Below are 22,469 nucleotides of genomic sequence, written 5' to 3' on the forward strand. Positions count from 1 at the left end.
GGTTTAAAATACAAGGAGACTCAGTGGTGGTGTGTTTGTATTTTCAAGTTATTTGATAATGTTGCAGCAGCTCAGTGTTGTTCACTCCTTTCATCAAAATATGCTTTAGGTCTGCCTTAATAACTGATGAAGACTTTGAAGGTATTACAAACCAAACAATTAATTGAGTAAAAATATATATATAATGAAATAATGATTATATAATTTTTAATGATAGTAATTAATTAAAATGAAAAGAATCATTAGTAATATGTGAAATAGAATAAAATTGGCTCCACCTCAAGCAACTGCAGCATTAAATGGTACATACACATTAATGCATCAGTAAATAGTAATCCAAAAATATGATAAACACTAACATAACACAGGTGACATTTCTCACTTTTTACTTGAAGTAGTACCTTCCCCTAATTATACTTATGTACAGTTACTTATGTAATATTTTCAATGCAGGACGTTTACTTGTAATAGAACATTATAAGTACTTCTGTGAGAGTAAAGGATGTGATCACTTCTTCCACCACTTGAAGCTCGTCAGATTAATGTCACTAAATGAGGGATCCCAGATGATGCCGCAGCTGCTGAGTTGAACATAAACAAACTTCCAGTAGGTGTCGCTGCTCGCAAACTGCACAGCCTGTTCGCTGGACGCCTATTGGATAAAAGCGCCTGCGTCACTTCCTTCTTTCTCTTCGACCACCGCCACAGTGAGGATAGGACTGTGGACAAAATGGTAAATACAAAATCTTTAAACATCCAAGTCAGTATCCCCCGTAAACCTGCACCGATACTTCAAGTGTTAAATAAATATCCTAGTGGTGCTTTATAAAGCTGTATGTTTGTCTGAAATGATGGCGTACGAGCACATTAAAGCGGCTTAGCGATGCTAGCCGGTAGCTTCTGTACAATGCTACACACGTTAGGCTCTGTTCTACTTAGTAAACGATTTAAACATATTAGTTTGGAGAGAGAGAAACGCAGTTTTGGGTAGAATAATTGCTTCTGTGTGATGCCATGATGTTAACGGAGCTCTTTGTTGTTTACAGTCGTCCCACAAGACTTTCAGGATCAAGCGTTTCCTCGCTAAGAAGCAGAAACAGAACAGGCCGATTCCTCAGTGGATCAGAATGAAGACTGGCAACAAGATCAGGTGAGTTCATAATACATGTGTGCGCGTGTTAGTGTTTTCGCTACCAGGTAAGTTGAAGCTGCTGTGAATGGAAAGCATGCTGTAGTGTTTTGACTGAGCTAAAACGCCATGGATTGACTGCAAACTGTGGAAATCAGCTGCCAGGCTTTAACTCGGGTGACGTTTAGTTCAAAGGCTTTGCCATCTCCAAAAACTCTTAGTTTGCTGTCTCTATATTGGTGTAACTAAAATATGCAAGAAGCTAATGCAGTCTGATACAGTAACCCTGCATTGAACCCTACCTTCATGGCAGCTAAATTGTTAAGTGTTCATAAAAGAAGTGTTTACTCATGTTTATAGTCATTTTAGTGGCTGTAGTTCATGGTGCTGTTCACTTATTACATTGTGCTAACTGGCATTTCTAATATGTAGTCTTCACTATTTTTTATATCAATGAATGTAAAGTACAGAGAAACCTTTAGTGCAGTGTGTTGCTGTCCAGCAGCATCACCACAGACTCCCAAAAGGATTCTGAAGTTGAACATCTATATTTAACTACCACCACAGCAGGGTTTTTTGCACAGCTGTTGTATTAGACTCCATTACTTCAGCTCAGTAAACTTAATAAACTGGAACTGCTATATTTACTTGCACAGAAAGTTCACTGTCATGTTCCATTTCCTCAAAGCTGTAGGGGATGTCATCATTAGCTATTCTTCTTTAGAGAGCTCGGTATCTTTTTAATGGTTTTGAAAGTTGCGCTTCAGCACTGCATTTCATTGCTGAGCTGTCTCACATTATCATTAAGTGCAGAGATGTATGACTGAGTGACTAATGCAGGAAAGAGGCAGGAACTTCATGTCATGTAAAGCAGGTCTGCAATTGCAGCACTCCATTGCAGTGGAGTACTGTCATTAACCCTGCTGAGAGCATCTTTCTGCGGTAGAGCTCTCACTCCTTGCTGTGATGGGGATGAGGAAGCTCTGCAGCTGAACATCACACTGTTTGATCAAAACACTGAACTGCCAATGAAATTGTTTTCCTGAAGAATTTCCCTGGTATTGGTCTCTCTGTGTAATTACTACAGCCTGGAACAAATCTTATAATTTCTGCAGTGATTTAGTGACAGTGGGAAGCGATGGTACTTGTAATTGTTTCATTAAAGGGGGGATCCACATGTAAAGAATCACTGAAGAATCGCCATCAGTCTTTGCAGTGAATTCAGTGATTGAATATTTGTTACACAGCACAACGTACTCTGTGTGTGTGTGTGTGTATTGTGGTTAGTTCTTGGCTTCTGAAACGAGCTGCAGCAACAGAATTTGCATGGTTTCAACTGAACCCTTGAACCCGCCCTTAATTTTACTGTTTCCTTGTTTGAATGTGAAGCCTGGAGCTGTTGTTGTTGGGTAGTTCTGTACAGCTCAGTTGGTCTTAACATTTTTATCTTTACCAGTAAACTCTTCACTGAAATGAGGCTTAACTGTAAGAATTGCACAACTAAGAGACCACAGAGGAGGTGATTGCTACAGGATGCAGAGGCTCATGCTTCGTTCTTATCATGAATACGGAAACCACAGCTTGCAACCAGCACAACTGATGACGCAGAGCTGTTTTTAATCACTTCAAATATTATGACAAGCTTTACTTTTCACCCTTGGACTAAGATCAGCAGACATTTGTGCGTAGTAGCCACAAGGCCAGAATAGATTGATCCCTCCCCTTAGTTTTACTCTCATTAAAGCCTATACGCTCTCTCCTGACATGTTTGTTTTTTTACGTTGTGTCATTTCAGGTACAACTCCAAGAGGAGACACTGGAGGAGGACCAAGCTCGGCCTGTAAACATGAGGGTCCCTGGATCCCAGTGTCCTTCCAGGCTGCCGTCTGCCAGGACCTCCAGCTGCTGGGCCTGACTGCGTGGAGGGAGCCATGTTATCTCGTCATGTTTGATAATAAAAGATCTGTGATCAAACTTGAAATGTAGCTGTTTCCTGGTTTTATCCCCCACATGCATGCATGCACACACACACACAAAGTGAAACTGAACTGTCCATTTACAGGCTGAGTGTTTTCCTGAGGCAAACCAAACATCGCGTGGGGAAGGGTAGTGCTGACACAGCTTTATGGAAAGAGAAACACTCACTCTGAAGGGGTTTTCAATCTGTGACCACACGGCAAAGACTTCTGAATCACTTTTTCATGGAAGATTCATGGTCTGGCTTTGTTGCTTGAGCCAAAGACAGCACTGCTATTCAAGAAGCCTAATGTAGTAGCAAGACCAACTACGACATGTTTACTCAAAGTGGAGAAAAACGTGGCCACGTCAGCAGCTGCTAATATTTGAGCTGTGGAGCAGCAGCAACAAATAATGTTTAAAAACCCAGATTATACAGTGTTTCATTGAATTTAAGTTTAATGCAAAATAAAGAATTCTTATGTTACAGTATTTTTTTCAAACTCCCTGGTAAATGGTATACTGAGGGGATTATCCTGGTGAAATAGTGCAGTGATTCCCTTTTTGGCTTGAGACTCCTCCAGATGTAGCTACTGGTGACCCCTCATCAGTCATAGCTTCAGTCTGGATGTGAGTTTTAATCCGTTTTCTTTCTTATATTGTTCATTTTAAGGATTTTTAGACAACAAAAATATCTCATCCCTTTGGTCATTGCTGTTAATCCCTATCTCATCAAGTTAAGTCTATAATGAAAGCTTCTGTATGTATAGTGGTAATTTAAGTCTGTTTCCAGTAGAAATAAACTTGTAGTTCAGATGAAATGTGTACATAAAGCAGACTGCTTCTCTGGAATTAAAAAAAAAACAACCCTGGTTTCAGATCTAGAGTAGAAATATTGACTTGTTTTAAGCTCCATGAGGACTCAAGTTGCAAGAAAACACGACTTAGTAGGAAAGAGATTGTTGCAGTGACCTTGTGACCCCTCGACCCACTACAGTAGTAAATTAAATGTGAAGTAATGCAGGTATTTTAAGGCTTGTGTCCGTTTTTGTTTCCAAGAAATGAAAACGAGGGTAGCAGCTTTTTAAAAGACCCAAATCTCCAGCTGTCTCTCCTCTTAGTCCGGTTAAAGGAGTTCACCTCAGCTGTCTGTCCAGCATCGACCTCATCACATGCGGTCAAGTTCATTGCGCCAAAGCTGCTGCTGCTGCTGCTGCTGATATTGCCGTTGTTGTTGCTGCTGCTGTTGTTGTTGACGTTTCTGTTGGCGTTTTGCGGCCAGCCGCAGCTGTGCTCGTCGTCCCAAGTCCCGAGCAGCTCCTTCATCTCCAGCGGGGCGTCTCCCTTCAGATACTGCCAGGCTCTCTTCCCGTTATAGTCCATAGCGTCGACGTTGGCACCGAAAGCTCCGACCAGCAGCTTGATGACCATGTACTGGCCGTGCATGCTGGCGACGTGCAGCGGGGTGAGCCCTCCGCTGCCCCGCAGGTTCACATTCACGGGGATCTTCGCTCCTTCTGCGTACCGCAAAAGTTTGATCAGGGTCTCGTCCTGTCCCCTCTTGGCCAACCAGTGCAGAACCGAGTACCCGCTGATGAAATCCCTCCTGGTCAACAGATACGGGTCCTCGGAGATGAAATCCAGGATGGTCTCATAGTTTCCCTCCACCGCGGACAACATCCACGCGTGCTCCATCGGGTACAGAGCCCAGTCTGTGTCCTGCTCTGCGGACACGCTCCGGGTCTGAGAAGACAGGACGCTGCTGAAGCCGCTGTGTGACGGGTTGCTCAAAATCAAGTCCTTTAGGTATTTTTTACGCATAGCGGGTGTGAGCGACCCTCTCTCCGGAGCCTCTCTCTGCAGTCCTCCCAGCTCGGAGCCGTCACTGACCTCTTGCTGCCTCCGCAGCCTCGACCTACGCTGGAAAGCGCTGGGCATGACCTGCATGCCATATCTCGACAGCCGCTCCACAACGGTGCCCTGTCTGACTGTCCCGCTGCCGCCGTGGGCGTCGGTGCTGCTGACAGCTGGTTCAGATCCAGTTGAGTCACATCCAGCTGCATCATCCGATCCGCTCTCATACATTCTGCTCGACTCTCTCTCTGCACGATGAGTTCAAGGCTACTTCCTTTTATTTAGACAACACCCTGAAGATATCAGTGTCAAATTATAAACTGGGAACGGTTTCCCTCCACTCTGGTGGACTCATTCCCTGCGCCATGGGAGGAAAAATGAAAAAGTTTATTTTTAACGCACACGATATACACGTCTAAGATTATTGATTAATGCGTAAACACGACATTTAAAGCATCTGAAGTGTAGATAAAGCAAGTTCCTCATTTTGCAAGCATGCAAAGACACACGTTCAGGTTATTCCCTGATCCCATAACATTTTAAATACTAACAATTCAGCTTTGTTTTACTCAGTCGCCGGGCTCAAACTGCTGCCACGCCGGTGTTACTCACCTGTTCTGTGTCCAACGCGCATACCGATTCGCTTTCCAACTGTGCGTACACACTCTTTCCAATTGTGTCATCCAGTAAGCGGTTTAGTCCCCGATAACATTATGAGCTAATTGATAAGGATAGGAATTGCCATACAAAGGAATTATTCAAATCACTAAGGCACGGATTCAAGCCGAGATTCTCTTTCTCTTTATGAGGAACTGAGACAAAGTTCATTCTAATCTCAGGCAAAAACCAATGGCGAGAATCCCTCACATGTGACCACTGATGGACTTCAAAAAGCAGGAAGTAAAACCCTGGATACCTTCCTACTACTTTCACAGCCTGTCACCATGATAAATAAAACACCAGATCGGAGCAGTGAAGGAAGACAGCAAGGGTAGATAAAACGACTTTATTTCAGTAAAAAAAAAAAAAAAAAAAAGTTACATGTAGACATAACAAAAAAAGTGTATTAACATTCAGTCAATGACAGATTCTGGAGGAAGTTCAATGGTCAGCTCATCAAGTGTTTGAAGAAAGGCGTCCAACTCTGAGGAATAATCTGGAAAACAGGAGATAAAGTTAATGATACAGTAGGTTAATGATAAGTGTAGTTAATGATAATTGTAGTTTCCAACACTTTAACTGCTACAATTACAGTAGTCAGACAGTAGTCACACAGAGTGTTGCAAGTTGTTTTTCAGATTCAGATATTTTGGAAAACTGGCCTTTATTCATATCAGGATAACATTTTACTCCTGAGAACCATTACTCCATGTAATAGTTTTGGCTATTTTCCTAGCTTTGAGATACAAGTCCTAGCTTTCAAATATACAGTGGGGTTAACAGGATTTTGGTGATTGAAGGAAAAAAAATAAAAATAAAAAATTCATGTGTGGGAGCATTAATTTGAGACAAAGTGGTTCCAGTAAAAAAACTCACAGAAACCTGGATTATCCACAGCAACCAGGACATTGTTTCTAGAAACTTGCATTTTTTTGGTATATGTATTTAACACAGTTCATTAATGCCATTCACCTCAATTTTACTGGGGTGGCAGCAGAACTAATCAATCAATCAAAACACACAAATCCCTGCAGGCTAGATAATGCAAGAAGGTTAATTACAAAATGATGGATGAATTGACCTATAAAATCTGCTTTATTGTGGTTGAGTAGTACCACACACAAAACACATGTGATATAAAATGTATATGAATGAATGCAGCCCTAATTAAATCTCGATACCTGAACGTTTTGGCATCTTTGCAGGTGACAGGTTTGGGAGAGGATCAAACGTTTCCAGGTCCTCACACAGATGTGGCGCCTGTGGGAAACAGGCCAGTCCAGGCAGAGCAAAGCCACTGAGAGGAACCAAATCTTCAGGTACGCTGTACTTCTCAAACTCTGAGGGAAGGGAAAAAAGTCATGGTTTAAAATGTGAGTCAAAGCACACTGAATAAGGCTTATAGGTGTTGTCAGTAACATATTTGTCAAGTGCAAGCTCTCATGTAGCAAACACAGATGAGCATCAAGAGTCTCGATGGAATAAACCATCAACGTACTCAAGCAAAGCCAATATGACACTGCAGTGGGATTTACACATTATGTCACTGTTGATTGAGCAGTGTTTTATACTTAATGCTCATAGCTGAAATGCAATTGCACAGCTGATAGTGTCATTTGGACTAATTCTATAAACATATACTGTAATATGACCTTAACGGTGAAAACTAACAGCTGAAGGTGTCAGTTACCTAGTGGGTCATAAGGGATGAACTTCTCAATTTCTGGATATTCTTCCACATTGGTCTGAGGAGCTTGTTTGACTTTAGTTTCCTGTGGGGAAGGTATGGAGCAGATAGGTCACTTTACAGCCCAACATCAGTTTTTAACTGATGGTATTGTGGCTTATTCTGACCTGTGGCTTTAGGAGTTTCTTCTCCTGTGTGTTGATGCCAGGGGTTGAGATTTTTTTGTTGACAGCACCAAAAGCCTTACGACCAGACGGCAGGGGAGTGTTAAAGGTTTTGGCAATCATAGGAGATTTCAAGAGTTTCTCTGCTAGACAAACAAAACAAAACACAGGTTATTGCATATTTCTAGACAGACCAATATCACTGCTTGAAGAAAAACTAAATCTGGGCACAGCATTGGTGTTTTTCATACCTGGGGCAGACTGAAGTCGCTGTCGCATCTTCAGTGAAGGTGCATGGAGACATGCATTTTCCCGCTCTGCAAAGATTATGTTTGCCATTGTATCTGAAAAGACAAACTGATATTAGCTGCTACAGCACAATGTCAAAGTCCATCAGCATTGAAGAGACAAAAACATTTTGACATGTAGCAGGAAACACTCAGGTGTAACAGATGTAATGGCTGTGTTCAGTTTAGATTTGTCAGCTGTATGGTCCCTGGTATAACACAGTCTATGGGTATTATGCATACAAGCTCACAGGACAATAAAGTTGTCAACAGAACGATTTACTTATTTCTGTCATTTTTACAAGCAATTCAGTCATTTTATTCTTTGTCATATGATAGTAAACTGAATATATCAGTGGTTTGGTTTGGAGCTGATTAAAGTTAACGTCGATTTAAGTCAGTTTAACTAGGTAACGTTAATCAGCCGTTGGTGTACAGAGTCTCGCCGTTAGTTAACGTTAGTCACGTCGTGTCTTCGCTGGTTAATAAAACTTACTGGTATGCTGGAAAAGTGCTGAGAAATGCAATAATAACGTTGATACACCACTGTTGACTTTACCTAAACTGTGCTGGAAGCCGGTAGTTGCTCTTCGGTACCGTACCAGAGTTGTTTTCATAAGAGATTGATGACTGAACACCGCGGCTCCCTTTTTAAATTCATTGCTTTCGTCCTATTGGTCGCTGTAACACACGTGACTTAAGTGGGCGTTTCCCAAGATATTCCTATTATATTTATATCATCATCCTTCATAATGTACACCATAACTAAAACAGAGAAGACAACAATAATGACACGAGAGGAACTAAACGTGGGATTTTATTCACTGCTGTTGATCATTTGAGAACAACTGAGATATTGCAGTTCAGTTTGACTGAAAGGGATACACTGCATCAATGAAGAATTTTCCACTTGGTGAATTTTGAAATACTTACCGTCATTTCAATTCACTAAGAGCTTAAGAATACATGTTAGGAATAGTTTAGCATGAAGGGTCTTGAAACATGACAGGTCATCAGAGCTATTAACTGAAGGATAGCACTGAAAATGGCTCATTAGTAGCTGACTCACTTGTAAATGCAGCAACAAGATGACTGATTGCTCCATCCATACAGTGCAGAGAATTTTAAGACACAGAGGGTTGAAATAATGTGTACAGTCATTACTGTGCATGTTCAAGCTGTTGAGGATCCTGGTAGAGAGGGCCCTTATGCCTGTGATGCTTGTAGATCAATTTTGATTATTTCATTGGGATTTTGTCTGTTTTTATTACACATTTGTTCTAGTTAAGTTCAAGTTCAAGCTCTGTACTGAAACTTCCATCATTTTCACCAGACATATCACTTCATGCACTATCTGCAAGTTAAGCTAAGTGCAGGGTGCAGTATCTTCACTCCATCTGTTTAGTTTTTTCTCTCAGGACAGTGGCCATCATTTTCTGATTTCAAACATTAATGTTAATTATCACTTTCAACCCATGTCTACAACTGTACTGTCTGAATATTTACATTTACATTTACAATATTTACATGATTTATGTTTTTAAATTTAAATTTATTCTACACATTATTTAGATTTGACTAAGAAATGTATTTTCTCTACCCAGTGTTTCTGTTACACTGAGTATGTTGATAGCACAAGCTTCCTTCAGGATTAATAAAGGTCAAAAACAAAATTAATTATTTCTGTTTGATTAATCTTACATGCGTGATTCAATGTAAAAGAATCCAACTAGACCAAAGCACCATTTTTGGCTTTGCTACTTACTGCTAAATAATCATTAGCTCATTGACTGTGGGTCACAGCCATTCTCACAGGACGAGACCATGAAGGCATCCTGTGGGGTGAGCTCAGTGACTAGTGCTAATTTAATTATGATAATTATGACGTACGTTTGGGCGTGAATCTGGCGTAGTTTTAATTTATATATGTCTTAACTTAACAATATTCCGTGTGAGCAAAGACATCAAAATATCCTATTTAATAATCCATAAAAAAGCCTGTTGAACAGTGGTACATTCCTAGTAGGCTTCCTTCGCTAAAGAGGAGCAGAGGTTTCGTCCTCCAGCTAACGGCTACCGCCATGGCGTCAACTGAGATAGCAAGGCAAGCGGTGAGTAGCCTATTTTGTCAGGATGCCTGTATCACTGTCATTACATATCTCTTGAAATATATCGTAGCTGTTCTCAACGTATGTTAAAATGTGTATCTTAGCGTTTCGTAAGAGAGTGCACTGTGGAGATTTAGTTAGTCGCCACCCTCTTTTCCTGCCTTTATTTCATCCAAAATTCAGTGTAACGTAGCTAAACCAGACCAGTTGTAGTCACGGGTAGCCAATAGAAATTTGATTATGCATTAGTAAATCTTCTCAAGCAGCCGATTTTAAAGTAAGGCCCAAGGCTGCTCAGTCTTAGCTTTCTGTTAACACATTTTCTCTCCACTATTCATTTCATTGTCGTAAGCTAACGCCTGTAGATTTCCTGCGCTGTTCGCTAAAATTATCTTTCAAACAAAATCGTGTTTTGTGGGGAGAAATGTGTTAAATACTGTGTAGTAGGTTCTCACGTTCAAACGATAACCTATTATAGAGCCGTCGGTAGGCCATTCATTCTGAACGCCCCCATTTCAGTACAGCTACGGTGCTCATTTCCGTTATGTTGTTTCATGTAAGTCCCGTTAACTTTCAGTCGGGCGTTGTCTGATGTACATAGAAAATATAGCCAAAAAACAGAATCTAGTTACTTAGAGACATTTAGGACCGCAATTTTAAAAGCGTGCGTAAAGTTTGCTTGATTTTTGTTTAGGGTTAGAAAACAACAAAAAAGGAGGCCACTACACCCAGAAAGAGAACTCGGAATAGCAAGGTTTTGTAATTTGATGTCCCTTTGCGGTTCAATGAATGAAAACCCGCAGTGTGTAACTTGGCTGTGAGTGTCATGAAAAGCAAGAATGATTTCAGGAATGTTGCACTTGCATCCGAAGAGCATAGCCTGTTTGTCCAGTCACATTACCCCCAGTTTTCCAAATACTCCCTCAGCTGTTTAAACTCCAATTCCAACTATCCAAATAATCCACAACTGTTTAGTACCATCAGCTCGTCTGGTCGTTTTAAATTGACCCTCAAACGGAATGTTTTTCTTTAAAACCCTTCACCACAGTGGAAAGCAAGGCTGTGTTATGTGAAGCCACATAATGGCCAGTTGGCTGAGGTTTATCTGGTTGGGAGCTCTCGCTTTTGCCATATAATCTAAATTCTTTGCTTTCCTGCACCTCGTAATGTAGATGTAGGCTGGGCTGCAGAGATGAGATTCACAGAGATGGAGGTGCTCACTGCCAGCCACACGCCCCCACACACATGTAACAACAGTGCTTTTACACTTGTGTGTCACTCTGGTCCAGAGATAGACTGTGTACAAACAGTGTAATAGTAGAGTGAATGGAAGTGCAACTGGCCAAAAATAGGTAGTTGAAGGGTTCAACTCGACAGGGTCAAAACGACACCACAGGAACACACAGTGCTGCTATTGTAAGAGCTATGGCTTTTTTTCATTTTTGTAATTAAAAAAATCTTTACTTTTAAATCTTATATTTATTCTCAAAGTTCTCTGTTTTTACAATTATCTTGACATGAACACAGACTTCCTTTCCATATAAGTACATTGTGGTTTCTAACTGTCTCGACTGTGGAAAGAAAGTCACAGCTCAGGAAACAGGAAGTGAGTTACACTGCACCTGAAGTCTGTTTAACACGGTCAGATATGGTGGGTAGAGATCGGGTCTAGTTTGAGTGTCATTTGATAATATAATGTGATTTTTTTCAAAGAGTGACAGTCGTCAAGATTCAAATATAAATTTCAGAGTGTCAGAGAGAATCCTGTGCATGTTTAAAAGTGTGAAGACATGGTTTCATAAAAAGGTTTGTCTTTGCACAAGGTGTTGAGTGATTGATAGTTATTTACCTGATGTCACATGTTGATTTGTTTGGTTTTTAGGGTGAAGGTGCTCGTGCTGTCCCTCTGGCAGGCCATGTCGGCTTCGACAGCATGCCTGACCAGCTGGTCAACAAGTCTGTCAACCACGGATTCTGCTTTAACATCCTCTGTGTTGGTGAGTGTATCATGCGTGAAAATGCTTTCCTCAGGCTAAAATGCGACTTATTTGCTTCAGTGGAAGTCAGGCTTTTTCACAAGATGCAAAGCAGTTTGCTCAGTTCTTGAGATTCCTCAGCGTCAGTCACCATGAGTAACATGCTCTGGGTTCAAATAAGAAATTCAGAAATATCTGCAGGTAGTTAATTAATTTAGTAAGACATTATTCATCAGCAGCACTGGTAATCTTATGCATTGATCTAAGTATCTTTTTATGCTGAGTGTAAGCCTTTTGCAGGATTTATCGGACAGTGATAAATGGTTGTCTGAGCATTTAATTATGTATTGACAAAATAAGTCACTTCAGCTTCATTAAGTGCTAGAATTATTCACTCGCATACACCCAGTTGCCACTTTATTGGGTGCACCCAGCTAAAAGCAATGCAACCTAATACGACAGTCCTGCAGTAAAACCCTAGCTTTTTGGAGGAGATAATGTGGAGGCTGTTTTAGAGAGGTATTGATCAAACTTAATGATCATTTTGGAGGCTTTAGTTTCTGGTGCTGTTTAAATACATTACATTATACTGAGAAATGTTTCTAATATATTGTTCACCCAGTGAATGCAAGCTAGAACTTCAGGTATGGTGATTTTAGGCAACAGCGTTACTGCCTGCTGCACACAGACAAAAAAATCTTGCTCTTTTGACTCTGTAATGATCTTTTCTGTACTTTTCAATTCAGAATCACATTAAATGCCCAGAAACTAATAGAAATGTGTAACCAATTAGTATCCAGTGATTTACTTAGTCTGCCTTTTGTTTGGGAATGCTTTGTTATTTCTTTTTAGTTTCCAAACAACTTATTGCTGTAGTATATACAGAGCAGAGCAGAGACCAGCGGTATAGTTCCATGCACTGTTCACAAATGTGTTACACATGTGAACATGCAAATGTTTTAACACTTTTGAAGTTCTGCATTCCTGATTTGCATTTTAAATATCACATTTACTTAAAGTGTTTTTAGGAGTAGAGAATGTGGACCATTTCTGTTTCTTTAAGACCTTGTATGCTATTTATTTCTGTGACATGTTATTTACATGTCTAGTAACATTAACCCAATGTGTCCAAATGTTTAAAGTATTTGATGGTAGGAAATGCCTGGTAGCCTTTTTTAGTGGCATGGTTTTGACTCCTCTCCAAGCAGAAAACTTCTCTGCTGTTTTGTGGATATACTGAGTCCATTTATATTTGTGTAGGAGTGAAAAGTGGAAAAGGACAACACTTACTTTATTATGGTGCTATTACAATTTGACTTTCTTATTTACCTATACAATCATTAATAGAATCCTTTTGAAGAATATGGACATATAGATGATGCAGGAGACTAACAATGAGCTTTTGTTGCAAAAAAAAACTATGTTGTTTGCCATAGCGTGACTCATTAATACAGCATTTCTTACAGTAGTACACAGGATACTTGAGGCAAAGAAATGCGATCTTTGGTTTTTATAATTTGGTTGTGGTCTAAAATTATAGAGAGTGAATAAAAAATGTCAACATGTGTCATTCCAGAGGGCTTAAATAAGGCTGATATTTACACAGGCCTTTTCTGTTATTTGTGATTTTAGAAGATTTGACTGGAAATGTTACTTAAGTCATTAGACTGTATTGTCAATTCCAGTGTGGACCTGGAACTCCTCCAAATGAGATGCCAAATTGCCTTAAGCATGACAGACTTCTCCACAGTGACTTAAACTGAGCTTAGAAACAGCAAATGGGACCCTTGCTGCATCATTTACTTTTAATTCTTAGGGAAAGATTGGAAATTTGGAACACAGCAAGATATCCTACAAAAATGGGTGAACATGCCGAGAGTGTAGGTCAGGCTGTGAGGAATAAAAATAGCTTTTCTTACAGAGGGAGCTCTGTATCTGAGTCATCTGACAGCAAATTGATGTCAGAATACATCAGCAAATGAGCAGCTACTTCTGCTGTTTTTGTGGCTATAATTATTTGAAAATGATATAGTTAAAATCATCTTCAAAATGTCAAACTGAATCTACTTTCACTCCGTTAAACACAATATTAGTCTTTTTTTGAGTGTCATTGATTTAAATTGTGTAATTAAGAAAAAAAAAACAACACCTGATGACAAGATCAATATTTGTAGGATCCCAGTGACATGATGCGTTTTCTCCGTCTTATCTAGGTGAGACGGGACTGGGGAAGTCCACCCTGATGGACACGTTGTTTAACACCAAGTTTGAGGGTGAGCCCACCCAGCACAACCAGCCGGGAGTCACGCTCAAATCCAACACCTATGAACTCCAGGAGAGTAATGTGCGCCTCAAACTCACTGTTGTCAACACCGTGGGCTTCGGAGACCAGATCAATAAAGAAGACAGGTAAAGACTGTAACATCTTTGATAGAGGGAAAGGTCTGATCTCAACAATCTGGTTCCTTTTTATATTTTGTCTTTGTGAGTAGTGCTGCAGCTTGTTGTCAGAAATCCACAGTTGACTGTGCACACTGTGTTCCTGACATACGATGACTCTGTGAGAGCATTAAATCTTCTTGGAGCTCAGGTTTCATTCAATCCTGATCCTGCAAACGTCCCCTTAGAATATGGAATCAGGTCTCCGTCTGAAGTAGTTTCATAGTATCAACTTGAAAAACAGAAATCAGATGTAGAGCATTTTACAGCACTGGGGGTTGTCCTGTAGACCCCCCATTACATTTTATTACCAAGCTTTTATTACTATCCGCAATGTAACTGCTATCAGAAGCAAATAATTTATGCCTGCCCCCTTTTTTATCGATCGAAAGTGGCTTTTTTTTAGTTGAGATGAAGAAATATTTTTACTGGTGATGAATGACCAACTGAACATAAATACCTGGTAAAAATAGTATGGTTTCATAATACTTGTCAAATATAGGAGTTGATGAGGATCGTCTACATACTTCATTAAACAACTCGAAGTTGCACAGTGGATCAGACACCAGTCTCAAAAATACTCTGTTCTCTCCAAATTCAAATTTGGACACAACATATTTGCTTTTCTTGGCTACATAAAGAGCAACCTTTAAAGGACATAAGGTGTCTTTATCTGATCAGTGTAGTATGGTACTGTAACTGTGAGGCTTTGTACAGATGACTCTAAAAACACCATTGTTTAGTAGCAGAACAGGACATGTTCTAACAAACAGTTCTTTCATGTTTCTCTGTTCCCTTTTCTGACAGCTACAAGTCCATTGTGGAGTTTATTGATGCCCAGTTTGAAGCATATCTACAGGAGGAACTGAAAATCAAGCGCACGCTACACAGCTACCACGACACCCGCATCCATGCATGCCTGTACTTCATCGCTCCCACGGGACACTCGCTCAAATCCCTGGACTTGGTGACCATGAAGAAACTTGATAGCAAGGTGAGATTCACTTCACTTTATTGAACTAACATCATCAGCCAGAGGATTTTTAAAAATCTCATAGTTGGCAGTAGAATACGTTTTTGTTTGATATGGACGCTAAGGGACAATTAACATAGAGCTCCACTTTTGATTCAATTCTTGGTGTTTGTCATAGATACAATGTTGGTAAATCCCTTGGCAGTGCACTGCTGTTTGCAGCTTTTAATCTATCCTCTCTAGTCATGGGTCGTAAACCCTTTCCAGGGCATCTGCCTGCATGTAAATTGGCTCTGGTCTTGTTACTGCGTCGGTGTAGGTCAGCTGTGAAATGCAGTCAGCTCAGCGACTGCTGCCTCGTTTTTGTGAGGTCCTTTCCACAGTAGCTTATTTGCAGGGACCTCCTGGCTTATGTACAAAGAGCCAGCTCAGTGTTTGCCAGAGCAGCTGTGCCCTGCAGCAGCGAGTGCTCACAACAGCGTGATCCAGAGCAGAGCACAGAGCAGAGCCTCCTCCTGTTTACACATTCACCTAGGGGGGCATTCAAACAATGCTCTGCTGAAGGGTCCTTGAGCAAGATCCTCGCCAGACGCCGGAATACAGTAAAATATTTTTCTTCACATGACCCTCAGCATCCCCTGCTATTAATTATTGTTGAAATCATTTGAGTCTGACTCTTAACACCATGTTTGGAGAGCTTTTAAGTGATATAGAGTAGAAGATAGAAGCCTGCTGTTCCCTTTGCTGCTTGTACTATTTTTATCTCTGTGCTTAAGAATGTGTAATTGTCTGCTATACACAAAGGCCTGGTGAAGAGAGGGCTGGTTATTCAGATTACTATTAAACTCATGGACAAGCAGTGATTGCAAGGGGTAAAAGAAAAATTGCTTTATTTTATTCTCTAAAAAAACCTGAATGTTGCTCAAATTGTAGCTACTACTTCTAAAAGACTAGAATGATTTGTGATGTGTTTAACCTTTTGGACCTTTTTAAAAATACATCAACTCTTATCCAAATTTGGACTACAGAAAAGGAGGTGGGGAGAAGTTGCCACTGACTATATTTAGTTTCATGTCTGAAAGCGTTGTCTACACCTTGTCATTGTGTCAACCTGCATTAAATCATCTCCTCATTTTTCAAATACAGGTCAATATTATCCCAATCATTGCCAAATCAGATGCCATCTCCAAGAGCGAGCTGGCCAAGTTCAAAATCAAAATAACCAGTGAGCTGGTCAGCAACGGAGTGCAGATCTACCAGTTCCCCACTGATGACGAGTCTGTGGCAGAGATCAACTCCACCATGAATGTAAGGCTCACAACTGTTTTTTTTTTTTTCCCAACCATATTACACTGCATTTACACAGAATATAGTGTTACATTCATAACAGATAGGAAGTCATATGATGTTTGCGAGCCTCATTTTAATCTTTAGGAGATACAGTGGTGCATGCAATATTCCTCAAGTGTAACATAAAATTTGGTTATGCGTTGCAGCATAAACAACATGTGATGTAGAATCAGGACAGGCATCGTCTTTGTCTGCTCAGTCTGTCGGGAAACCGCCCCACGCAGGGAGGAGTGTGTTCAGAGCAGCACAGTCAGCCAGCTCACTCTGCAGGAAACCTGCAGTGTGGGAAAGGGCCCATGTTCACTGATAGATGAGCAAAGGCGCACTTAGCTGTTCATGACGTCTCATATGTGGAAATGCCTTAACTCTCCCTAACTGATTGTGTTAGACCGTTGCCTCTTGGCTCTTGTTGCACAGTCTGACCTTGTCGTACATTTTCCTGTCAGAGCTGTTTCTTGGTGTCTGTGAAATGAAGCTCTTAATGGCCAGGTCATGTAAATAAAATAACATTTTTCTCAGCTACGTTAACACTGCTCGGGAATACATCTTTAGCTGTGTGTAGGATTTGTCCTGATTCCTTATGTGTGAATGAGAGAGTTCCAGTAATACTTAATTTTTTGAGTAATGAAATGCAGCAAGCACATGTGCAACTTTGTTGCAGATACCTAGTGGTTTTGTGGAGAGAATTTGAGGTGAATCTGCAGAGTTCTCAGGTGTTTGGGAGTTTACCAGTGTTGATTTTCCCTCTGCTCCACAGAGCCATTTGCCGTTTGCTGTGGTGGGGAGCACAGAGGAAGTGAAGATTGGGAACAAGATGGTGAAGGCCCGGCAGTACCCCTGGGGGACGGTGCAGGGTAAGCCTGGGTCACATCCTGCACAGGAAATGAGAGCGTGCTCCCTCTCGTCAGAGCTGCTACAGCTACTCCCTCCTCTCATATTTCTCCTCAGCTTCAGCAGCTGCTACAAACTAGTTGATAACCAGTTATATAACCTCATTTAACTCGAGCACACTCTCTGCTCTCTGCTCTCTTTAACACTGTATGTTCGAGCAGCAGCAGCTCTTAGATCTGAGCTCTTGCTGATTTAGACATTTTTATGTCACTGATGTTTCAATTGATTCCTTGTTGATTTACTTGATCAGTCCATAGCGTGGATGTATTGTATTGCGTGTGTAATGTATTGCAAATAGACAGCAACCTCACTACTACGAGCTCATAGGAGGATCTGAACTGTGTGGGAACAACTCAAGTTACACTGCCATTTGATGCCTTTCCAGCCTCATACTATACAGCTTTTAACTGTATGGTTTGTGATTGTGTGTCTGTGTGTGGGTGTTTTGGGTGTTTTTACCAGTACTAGACCTTTCTATCACATAGAGCTTAAATGCAGTGCAATCAATGAAGGATGTGGACAATTTTAGGTTGATTTTGTGTAGCGCTGCAACTCTATTTTCATATTTGATTGATCTGCAGATTATTTTCTGGAGTAATTGATCAGTTGATTGTTCTATAAGAGATTACACAATGGTGAGAAATGCTCACTAAATATCCCAGAGCAGAAGGTGAAATCTTTAAAAGTCTTGTTTTGTCTGATCAAAACCCACATATATTTAGTTATGAAGCTATAAAACAGGAAATCCTCTGATTGGAGAAGTTAGAACCACAGAATGATTGGTTGATAAATAACTTTAACAATGAATCAGTTATTCAATTAGTCGGTCGACTACTTGATTAACTATTCAGCTCAAGTTTTGTCCTCCAGGAAATTGAAATTAAAACGTGTTGTTGTCTGTGAGGTTGAAATGCTGACTCTCATGTTTTTGCTAGTGTGTTTGCATCCACATCCAGTGTTGACTGTAGAAATTGAAGCCCTTTTATACACAACACCAGAGGGGTAAACAGGGTTATGATTTCCACACAGTTTACCCAGTGTGGATATGAACCCTCAAACATCCCCGAAGCTCAAAGTCAGCACTTTAACCTCACAGTCATTGTTTCATTTGAAATTCAATGTGCTGGATTACAGCCAAAACAATGAAAAACATATCACTGTCCTAATGCTTACGGACTGCACTGTGTAATATTTCTGGCCTTAGGCTTTATCTGACATTGGGTCTGTTTACCACAGACTGACTGCGTGCATGCATGTGCACTCACATGATGTCACACGGTCTGAGGGAGCGTGGCTCTGAACTCATTCCAGTAACTAAATCAATAGAGGAAGCAACAAGACACAGGACACTACTGTTTTGTGCTGGTGCTGCTGCTACAGCCGGCCTGTGAAATTATAATACATGAAAGTATTAGCCATGACATATTATAAACAGTCACAGATGCTACTGCTTTCTGATTCTGCTGCTCTACACTTTATACAGTATATTTAACCCATGATGTCATATGACGTGTTTGGTAAAATGTGCATGTGTCACTATGATGTGTCTGTCACAGTGGAAAACGAGAATCACTGTGACTTTGTCAAACTGCGAGAAATGCTGATCAGAGTGAACATGGAGGACCTGCGAGAGCAGACTCACACACGCCATTATGAGCTCTACCGCCGCTGCAAACTGGAGGAGATGGGCTTTAAGGACACAGACCCTGACAGCAAGCCCTTCAGGTTGACTTAGATTTATCTTGCTTTCTACCTACATCTGTTTGTTTCTACGCTGCTCTCTGTTTCATTTTGTATTTCTCTCCACTTATCATTGGAACCCATGCACCAGTTTCAGTTTGTGTGCATCCGATGTGTAGTACAGTGTATAGTCAGGTTTGGTGATTTGACGGCTACATTAGCCAAGTCCACCGCCAGCTGTTTTTTGGGGAAGGGTGATTTTCGACATTTTACTTTGTTACTTTAATGGTCTGCCTCCTTGAAAATTCATCCTAGTGAATAATTAACTTGTGAAGCGCAGTTCAAAGCATGCAGCATTTGGAATTAGGCCAAATTATGCATGTTCTTGCTGCACTGATTTTCATCTTTCACAAAACAGGGCAGCGATTAAATGACAATTAAGATGGTTTTAGTCGTTGCCATCCAATCAGTTGGTGCTGAAAATCTAAGTCAATTCATAAATCATGTGTGGCTGGTAGGAAATTTTTAACCTATCACCCCTAGTGCATATGTCAGTGTGATGTTTCTCTTATTCATTTTTATTCTCTCTCTCATTTCCCTTTGGCAGTCTGCAGGAGACGTATGAAGCTAAGAGGAACGAGTTCATGGGTGAGCTGCAGAAGAAAGAAGAAGAAATGAGGCAAATGTTTGTCCAAAGAGTCAAAGAGAAGGAAGCCGAGCTTAAAGAAGCAGAGAAAGAGGTATTGTTACTGCATATGGATATGAGCCTATCCTGAAACATCAACTACATCACTAATGTTTGAGGTTTCTGCACGTCTTGAATAACACAAAAGTTATGTTTCCTCTGTCACTGCCACGCAGCTGCACGAGAAGTTTGACCGTCTGAAGAAACTCCACCAGGATGAGAAAAAGAAACTGGAGGAAAAGAAGAAGTCCCTGGACGACGAGCTCAACACGTTCAAACAGAAAAAGACTGCAGCAGAGCTCTTGCAGAACCAAGCTCAGCAGGCAGGGGGCTCTACCACACTCAAGAGGGACAAAGAGAGGAAAAAGTAAGTATTGTTCTCTTCCCCCCGGTGTCTTTATCCTTATACCACAGGTGCAGGAGACTGCTTTCAGTTGTATGAGGATTGGAAAAGCCTGCATACTATGAACCTGGTTGGAACAAGGCCCACACATTACTACACAGACATTTCAGGATGTTGATCATTTGCCAAATTAGTTTCTGGGCACTGTTCAGAGAATGGCCTTAAAATTTTATGTTTGAGTTCACTTCAGTACATGGATATAAACTGTTTCTAAGCCTTATGGGTCCATATTTTGTGCATCATACTTTGTTCCTTGCCAACAAAATATGCAGCTGTATCCTGACAAAAACGCCTGGTGCCTAGGAATTCCTCGGCTTAATGCCCTCCATATAATAACATAGTTAGCACTGAATTCCATGGAAACAGAGCTGACCAGAGCTCATAATCCATCACCAATGAGGAAACATAAGAGGGGCAGAGAGGGTGGGGTGGGGTTTGGAGATAATGACGAGCAATCCTCATCTAAATAGTTGAAAGGAAGCCAACTGTCAACAGAAATCATCACTCTGCAATTAAATGTTGCTGATGGCTCAAGCAAAGTAGATGATGAAATTAAACACTACAAACAGATTTCTGTAAAAAAAACTTTTATTACAACTCTGTTAAATAGTTGCATTAGAAAAGGAACTGATAAACAAAGTACAGATTTTTCAGATCACAGTAATTAATTGTTTCATTTGCATCTAGGAAACTATCAATCAGTTTCCTCCTTCTCAACAGCCAATACCCTGGTGTTAATGTATTTATATAATCTCTCCATTTCTTGGTATTCCTGACATTGTTTCTGCTTTTCCCCCTCACAGTTTATGTAAATAGGTTTTTAATGAAATTATGACTGGACAGGAGGCAGCTTGTGTAAGTGTGTGTGTGTGTGTGTGTGTGTGTGTGTGTGTGCAGCCAGATGTGTTCAAATATGGTTGCACTGTGCTGCTGACATTGTCAGTCCCTTCATGTTGGTAACAAACTCCTGGTTGTGTGTTGAAGCTGATGTGACTCCGTGCCTGTTAGAAAAGGAAGAAGACACTTGCACTGAGAAGGTTCTTGTTGCTTTATTTTCTTCCCTGTTAATTTATTCTCTTCACAGCCACTTCCTCTCTCTGTTTGAGCTCTGCCTGGAACATTTTCTCTCCCAATAAGGGGCAGCTGTGGAACTTTAGCTTTGTCTGTGGGTCACTGATAAAAACTGACTAGACAGGTCTTGCTCTTGAAATGTTAAGTGAATAATAATTACGTTGATTTGTATTTAACCTTCAGGTTAAAGTCTGTTTTCCTCAGTACCCAGGAGACAAAGTTATTGATTGCTGCTCATTGTGTAGATGTGAATCTGTCCTGTGAGTGCATGTGTCACCTATGTTGCATCCATAATGTTTTCCAGTTAACTTCTCCCACACTTGCTGCATGCTGCATGAGGCACCTTTTCTGGTAAGACTCCCTTCTTGAGTTACACTACCAAATAAATAAATAAAATAAAAGCTAGAAATATTAATTTATTGAATACATATGAATAATTTCGCATACTGAATCAAAGCACCAAAAACTATTGCACTGAAAAAAGGCAACATTTCAACTCTATCAGATCTGAAGATCTCTAATCCAGTATATAGATGCTCTCAGTTTTAGAACTGCAACTGTTAAATCAATTAGTCAATCAAAAGAAAACTAATTGTCAACTATTTTGATATTTGATTAATCATTATTTCGCTGGTTCCAGCTTCACATATGTAAGGATTTAATGCTTGTTTTTGTCTTAAATGGTAGTAGTGTGTGTAAATTATTGGGGTTTATTTTCATGATCATTTTCATAATCCGCCAGCTCAATCAATCAATCAATCAGTCATTTGTCAGAATACAGTGGAAGAATGTTGGTCAACAGCCCAAGGTGATGTATTCACATTTATTAACCATCATCCCAAAATCTAAAGATATTTTGTTTACTTTCATATATGTCAAATAAAAGTAGCCAATCTTCACATTTGAGAAGGTGCAACTATAAAATGATTGATCAGTTACCACAATAGTTGTCAATTAATGTTCTGTCAGTCAACTAATTGGCTTGTTTTTATATATATATATATATATATATATATATATATATATATATATATATATATATATATATATAGTGTAGACAACATGATTCATCAACTGATAGAAGAAAACTGTCAGCACATGAGTCTAATTAAAATAATTGTTAGTTGCAGTTCTACTGTGCACACACCTACCTTCT

General features: G+C 40.3%; 5 protein-coding genes across 16 annotated transcripts in view; 2 read left to right on the forward strand and 3 right to left on the reverse strand.

The window, feature by feature from the left end:
- The first annotated feature begins 612 nt into the window (after positions 1–612).
- The window catches only part of rpl39 (ribosomal protein L39), a 55,115-nt gene continuing 33,258 nt past the window's right edge, over positions 613–22,469 (forward strand). Inside the window, exon 1 of the mRNA XM_051072491.1 lies at positions 613–733. Coding sequence (XP_050928448.1) covers positions 731–733 — 3 coding nt within the window. The 5' untranslated portion in view covers positions 613–730. The remainder of the gene's footprint in view (positions 734–22,469) is intronic.
- On the reverse strand, positions 2,945–5,832 carry LOC108895412 (ankyrin repeat domain-containing protein SOWAHD). The gene is made up of 2 exons (XM_018694228.2): positions 5,552–5,832; positions 2,945–5,297 (listed from the first exon to the last, which is right to left on the reverse strand). The coding sequence occupies exon 2, from the start codon at positions 5,168–5,170 to the stop codon at positions 4,115–4,117; it is 1,056 nt and encodes a 351-aa protein (XP_018549744.1). The 5' UTR covers positions 5,171–5,297; positions 5,552–5,832; the 3' UTR covers positions 2,945–4,114.
- Positions 2,945–22,469, reverse strand: part of sowahd (sosondowah ankyrin repeat domain family d) — a 55,466-nt gene continuing 35,941 nt past the window's right edge. The window contains exon 3 of the transcript XR_007813694.1: positions 2,945–3,954. The gene's annotated coding sequence lies outside the window, so the exon portion shown is untranslated. The remainder of the gene's footprint in view (positions 3,955–22,469) is intronic.
- pttg1 (PTTG1 regulator of sister chromatid separation, securin) overlaps positions 5,935–22,469 on the reverse strand; it is a 54,467-nt gene continuing 37,932 nt past the window's right edge. The window contains exons 1-6 of one of the 3 annotated variants that reach the window (XM_018694229.2): positions 8,297–8,418; positions 7,702–7,794; positions 7,454–7,593; positions 7,290–7,371; positions 6,781–6,939; positions 5,946–6,095 (exon numbers count right to left, since the gene is read on the reverse strand). In XM_018694229.2, the coding sequence (XP_018549745.1) occupies positions 6,013–6,095; positions 6,781–6,939; positions 7,290–7,371; positions 7,454–7,593; positions 7,702–7,794; positions 8,297–8,354 (615 nt within the window). In that variant the 5' untranslated portion in view covers positions 8,355–8,418 and the 3' untranslated portion in view covers positions 5,946–6,012. Of the gene's footprint in view, positions 6,096–6,780; positions 6,940–7,289; positions 7,372–7,453; positions 7,597–7,701; positions 7,795–8,296; positions 8,419–22,469 lie in introns of those variants that run through there. The other 2 variants (XM_051072489.1, XM_051072490.1) reach the window with 2 other exon arrangements.
- The window catches only part of LOC108895411 (septin-6), a 103,025-nt gene continuing 90,267 nt past the window's right edge, over positions 9,712–22,469 (forward strand). For 3 of the 10 annotated variants that reach the window (XM_018694224.2, XM_018694220.2, XM_018694222.2), the window contains exons 1-9: positions 11,601–11,651; positions 11,728–11,842; positions 14,035–14,230; positions 15,068–15,254; positions 16,380–16,541; positions 17,341–17,437; positions 19,031–19,199; positions 19,762–19,894; positions 20,016–20,206. In XM_018694224.2, coding sequence (XP_018549740.1) covers positions 11,616–11,651; positions 11,728–11,842; positions 14,035–14,230; positions 15,068–15,254; positions 16,380–16,541; positions 17,341–17,437; positions 19,031–19,199; positions 19,762–19,894; positions 20,016–20,206 — 1,286 coding nt within the window. In that variant the 5' untranslated portion in view covers positions 11,601–11,615. Of the gene's footprint in view, positions 9,849–11,600; positions 11,652–11,727; positions 11,843–14,034; positions 14,231–15,067; positions 15,255–16,379; positions 16,542–17,340; positions 17,438–19,030; positions 19,200–19,761; positions 19,895–20,015; positions 20,207–21,226; positions 21,280–21,617; positions 21,665–22,469 lie in introns of those variants that run through there. The other 7 variants (XR_007813693.1, XR_007813692.1, XM_051072488.1 and 4 more) reach the window with 4 other exon arrangements.

Source organism: Lates calcarifer, linkage group LG8 (genome assembly GCF_001640805.2).
Source record: "Lates calcarifer isolate ASB-BC8 linkage group LG8, TLL_Latcal_v3, whole genome shotgun sequence".
Lineage (NCBI taxonomy): Eukaryota > Metazoa > Chordata > Actinopteri > Centropomidae > Lates > Lates calcarifer.

What these genes read in the sequence shown, in the direction of transcription:
- LOC108895412 (XM_018694228.2), bottom strand. Translation starts at nt 5,170, where the DNA reads ATGTATGAGAGCGGATCGGATGATGCAGCTGGATGTGACTCAACTGGA.